Here is a 6,000-nt window from a genome sequence, read left to right as displayed (position 1 = left end):
TTTAAATATTTTGTAAGACAGTTAGAGACTAGAGAGGCAAGGAGGTGAGAATTTACAACAGATCAATCGAAATGCAGAGTTGCAGTTGTAGTTAATAAATGGTGAAGCAGACTTGAAGGACTGGGTGGTTTACTCCTGCTCCTAATTTGTACGCTTATAGGTTTATGAACTTCCAAGACTATGCTTGTCTGTAATCAGATTTATACGTTAATTCTCATCAGTCCTTATGAAGAGTCTTGGCCTGAAACATCGACTGTTTATTCCTTTCCATTAATACTGCGTGAACTGCTGAGTTCCTCAAGCATTTTGTGTGTGTTACTCTGGAGTTCCAGCATCTGCAGAATCTCTTGTGTTTATAAGTTAATTATAATCTTTTTATCCAAACAAAAAGCAGTGTGTAATTTTACATAAAAGATTTGTAGTTTATTAGTGATTACAGACATTACAGACAAAAGGAAAAAAAGTACAAACTTATCATCATTGATACACAATTACAACTATTTGATGTCAATGCAAGTATGAAACATTATTTTGCTACTTCACTATTAACAGAATACTTCTGTATGATGTCAAACTATCTGTTTATGTAATAGACATTCTTATTATTGGTGAGGATCCCACAGGTTGGAAGTACAAAATTATGTATTTTTGATATGTTTGCAATTAGATGTTGTTTCACTTAAACCCAGCTTTGTCCTGGAGATTAAATGAAACAATTGATACATGCTATTTTGATCAGTTGCCGCATTTTCAAGCAGTAAGACAAAAATCAGAAAATGTTTGAAATACGTAACAGATCAGAAATTGAAAGATCCACTCAAAATATTTACACATCAGTCCTGGTCTGCCATGTGTTTCTAACCTTCTCCAGCTACAGTTCTGTTTCTCAATTCTTTTTATCATTTTGTTTGCTTTGGTAAAAATTATAAAATACAATGGCGATCAAGCGAGCTCTTTTGAATATGGATTTGAATTTGCAATTCTGACATTAATCAGGCAATCACAGACATTAAAAACATAAAGAATCACATAAAACTGGTCTATTAGAACATAAAAGATTACAGTGCAGTAGAGGCCTTTTGGCCCACGATGCTGCGCTGATCTTTTAACTTACTCTGGGATCAATCTAACCTCTCTCTCCCACATAGCCCTCCATTTCTCTATCACCCTTGTGCCTGTCTTAGAGTCTCTGAAATGTTCCTAATGTATCTGTATTTACCACCACTCCAGGCAGCATTTTCCATGTAACCAAGTAATAGCCCAAATGGCACACTACCAGTGCTGAGGATATTTAATCCCTTTGCTCTATGTTCCACAAACTGCCCGAACCTGGGCATCAGCGTAGTGATTTGTCCGCTTCATAGTGAATCCTATTTTCTTTGTGATGATTCTATTAAACTGAGCAATCATACTACTGAAATGTGAATGCAATCCTTTCTAGAGGTGTTGTTCAATTTATGACCACCCGACCTATTCACCTGCTCACTAAATTGTTCCATGAAATAACCAATGTCAAACAAAATCACAAGTTTCAGCTAACAATTAAGAACTAACGAAGTCTATATACTAAATGGAAAAGTAAAATATTCATGTCCTAGTCAAGCTCAATGAAGCTTGCTCTACTAACTACTATATGCATCTAGCATCTTGACGATTTAGTGGCCAACTTAGATTCGAGTACCTACATCTAGACCACAGTTTGGTAAATTAATACATTTAACTGCCCTGCAGTAAAACTTGATTTTTTTTTCTCTATTAGCACAAAAGCTTACAATATTTTCTTTACCAGGATGGGTTTCACTATTTCATCTGTTTATAAAACACTACAATAGATATTGTTACATGTTGCCAAAATGTAACTGTACCCTGAAAGAAATAAAATAATGGTATTTGTAAGGAAGGAAATAAGTAATCAGAATTATACAATTGAATGTGGTCAGAAAAAGGGTCTGGCCTCTTAGAATTAACATTGAAATAACTATAAAGTGTTTACCAACCAGCAGATAAGCATTTCCAAAATTCTAATTAATTTTTAAATGTTTTCTATGAGCTATTACCCATGGTTAAAATTGTTATGTATATCTTGTCATAGGACAATCCTGCTATTTAGTAATTGGCTAATAAATTCCATGAGAAGAGCATGTTCAAAATTATTTATCAGAAGAAAAGAAAATCTTAGGTCACAACCTGCACACATTTCTTCATCGTCCATCTGCAACATTTTAAATTCAAGGACAGCAAGAATACTCCCTAGATTAGGACTATTGTTCAGACAGAGCAATGTTTAGGGTTACTTCCTATGTACAAATGAAGTCAAGTATAAGCGAAATTGCAGTTGAGAGTTCAGTGAATTAATCAGTTAAGAGGTCAATCTTTGTTATATTGCATCAACCAGCAACTTTAGAACCTTTCTACTGGTCAACCAACCTATCGCTTTCATTACATTAATTATGCTTGAGAACCTTCACACTCACCATGGCTTCACTTTCTCAGAACATTTATCTTTAAATGTAAATAATAAACAAGGGCCTAGTTACCCAATGCTCATTGACCATGAAATCACACACTTAGGTCAATGTAATCATATTAACCAATTAAATAACTTTGTCAAGGCTTGGAATTTCTTGTTTTCACCCAGCAATTCAGTAATGAGTGTGTGAAGCCAATACACAACCGTAAGGATTGTGGGTATGTGAGCAACGCTGAAACATGCATGCAAGCATTAATACACACCAAATTTATATTATTACATAATAATAGTTACAAAACCTCACAACTGAGTTTCTATATTCAGATGGTAACTTCCAATTATAAGTAGGGCACAGCTCTCATGTAGTTTCTTAAGCTTTTCAAAAATCATATTATTTCTTTGGACACACTTTTATGGAAGTAAATTTTAAATTTTAAATTTTAAATTCTAAATTAAAATTCTAAATTTTAAACTAAGTGTTAAGAACTTAAACAATCCCTTGAGCAAAAGCTCTTAACAATGCTGTTGTTAAATGTGCTGCTTGTGCGCAAATTGTTGGTGTTAATTTAGAGCCATTTTTTGTTTCATCATTCGCTATTAATATTGACTGGAAATTTGAATGCTATATGAACATTGGCATAACAGTGCAGAAAGGGGCATAATTCTTCCACATTTTCCAATATTTTTCCATGACCAATGTTCTGGATTCGGTCTATGCAGAAATTTGAAGGTCTTTATAATTTTATAGCAGATGATACATATGGTCACTAAGAGAGTTCAAGAAAAGTGTCTACTTGAATATCAAATTAATAAGGTATTTGTTAATGATTTTTTTAAACCATTGATCTTTAATCAATGTTAACTTTCAAAAATAATGAAAATTCTGCTTGGTTATAAACATTTGCAGAAGGTAAAAATGCAAGACTTATAAAATAAAATGAATTTTATAACAGAACAGGAACTCACTAACTCATTCAAATAAAAAGCACATTAATGAACACAATGTTATCGTTATCTCCAGAGTGATGTTTTACTCATTAGGGTTCTCCAGATGGAAACTTGCTGCACAGCAACAGATTTAACATTTTGTAAGAAGCCTATAAATTTAATAAATATTTGGCTTGAAGTTCAGTAGTACTTATCCATTTAGCCATGCCTTTCAATCTCAATGATATTCTTTTTGTACCAGCAGAAATCTTGTGAGGTCAGGCTCTTACTGCAGGGCGAGGGGGAGGTCGCGAAGGAGGAGGTGCACGAGATGGTGGTGGTCCAGGAGGTGGGCTCCTCACAGATGACCTGGCTGATGTAGCAGGAGGGCTAGGAGGTTCACGGGTTAAAGGAACACATTCATTGTACGGAGGTGGCACGTGAGCAGCTGCAACATTGTGCGAAGGAGAAGGGGTTGCATTTTCTTTTACTCTGGTAAAGTTAATGCAGCGACCCTAATTGGAAAAGAGTAACAACATAATTACAATCCACTTAAACTCACTCCTGCAATTCAGATAAAGATACATTTGCAAAGTACATTACACAGCAGAGGAACCTGCATCTTCTTTTACAAGACAACTACTTGCAAAGAAATGCAGTATAGAATACACAGTTTGAATGCGCATTTGAACCAGTGAAATTAATGTTGCAGTTATTCTTACTGAACCCTATGCATGACCATTGTCATCATTTATTAGCTCATTATTAAAGCAAATTACCTTGTATTTGTTTGTTATTTTTGTAGGAATGCATACCAACATACCATGCTTGGATGCTACCAACATACAAGAAGGATAAGCATTAGTTCAATTCAAAAGTTTGAATAATGTGACAAAGTCAAATCTGGAATTATTTCTAACTGGTCTTAACAGAGGTTAACATGTTGAGGATGCACTCAGTTCACTACTTCTAATAAATAGATGACTGCAATATTGTGTGAGAATATTTTTCCCTTCAATGCAATCACAATTTGACGAGGTGCTCCATGACCTTAATTATGCCTGCACAATGGGACTAAAAATTTATGATAGCTAGGAAAGGTTCTGTAATATCTCCTTCAGATTTACTTGCTTGCATTTTCCACTGATTATTGCTCCTTGAAGCTGCTTAAAAGATCCATTTACCCTCCCACATCTCCCCCTCCTTCACTTTGCACCACAAAGCTTTTATTTTAGTGCATGGATGAAGCACTTAATGGTTTCTTTAAATATCCAAGGTCAGGGATTTTCTGTGTGTCACCTTCCTTGTTTTGGAAGCCGATCTTATGACTCTAAAGGATGCCTATGTAAGCTTTTTTTGCCTTTTGCTGCCAAAAGTACTAATATTTTATAATAAAAAAGAAGTACAGTACCACAGTTCTCAAGGAGATGTTGGATAGTGCATAGGCACATAGGCACATAGGATAGGCACTGCGCAAGGGACGATGAAAGAAGTTATAGATATATGAAGAGTGGCCATTGTGTGAGTGGTCATAGTGTGAGCTGGCCAGTGTTAGAGTGGGGAATTCAGCCTTTGGCTCTCAGAGGCTTCGGTGAGGAGAGGTGGAGGCTATTGGTAGATTTATTTTGTTTAACTTTTCTTTCTTTCTTTCTTATTGCAGTTAGAGCATTGTGGATGCCAAACAGGAGAGTGGAATAAGACCATAAAGTATAGGAGCATCCGTTAGTCTTGCAAGACCATGGATCTGCGCCTGGAAAGTCTTCACTCTCCAGGGCGCAGGCCTGGGCAAGGTTGTATGGAAGACCAGCAGTTGCCCATGCCGCACGTCCCCCCTCTCCACGACACCAATGTTGTCCAAGGGAAGGGCATTAGGACCCATACAGCTTGGCACCAGTGTCGTCACAGAGCAATGTGTGATTAAGTGCCTTGCTCAAGGACACAACATGTTGCCTCAGCTGGGTCTCGAACTCACGACCTTCAGGTCGCTAGTCCAATGCCTTAACCACTTGGCCACATGCCCACACAAAATATAGGAGCACAATTATGCCATTTGGCCTATCAAGTACGTTCTGCCATTTCATCATGGCTGATTCAATTTTCCTCTCCCCCCTAACCAATTATGAATCTATCAACCTCTGCCTTAAATATACATAAAGACTTGGCTTCCACAGCTGCTTGTGGCAAAGATTCACCTCCCTCTGGCTAAAGAAATTGCTCCACATCTCCATTCTAAAAGGACGCCCCTCTATTCTGAGGCTGTGTCCTCTAGTCTTAAGACTCTCCCACCACAGGAAACATCCTCTCCACATTCACTCTATCAAGGCTTTTCATCATTCAATAGGCTTTAGTGAGGTCACCCCTCATTCTTCTGAATTCTAGTCAATACATGCCCACAGCTTTTCAAACGACAAACCATTCAATCCTGGAATCATTTTCGTGAACTTCCTTTGAACATTCTCCAGTTTCAGCACGTCCTTTCTAAGATAAGGGACCCAAAACTGCTTGCAGTACTCCAAATGAGGCCTCACCAGTGCTTTATAAAGTCTTAAAATTACATCCTTGCTTTTATATTCTAATCCTCATGAAATGAATGCATTTCAACA

General features: G+C 36.8%; 1 protein-coding gene across 1 annotated transcript in view; it reads right to left on the bottom strand.

The window, feature by feature from the left end:
- Positions 1-247: 247 nt before the first annotated feature.
- Positions 248-6,000, bottom strand: part of antxr1c (ANTXR cell adhesion molecule 1c) — a 112,905-nt gene continuing 107,152 nt past the window's right edge. The window contains exon 18 of the mRNA XM_063070671.1: positions 248-3,912. Coding sequence (XP_062926741.1) covers positions 3,676-3,912 — 237 coding nt within the window. The 3' untranslated portion in view covers positions 248-3,675. The remainder of the gene's footprint in view (positions 3,913-6,000) is intronic.

This window comes from Mobula hypostoma, chromosome 18, assembly GCF_963921235.1.
Source record: "Mobula hypostoma chromosome 18, sMobHyp1.1, whole genome shotgun sequence".
NCBI classification, from domain to species: domain Eukaryota; kingdom Metazoa; phylum Chordata; class Chondrichthyes; order Myliobatiformes; family Myliobatidae; genus Mobula; species Mobula hypostoma.
Note: the sequence above shows the minus strand (reverse complement) of the source record. Positions and strands in the feature narration are given on the sequence as shown.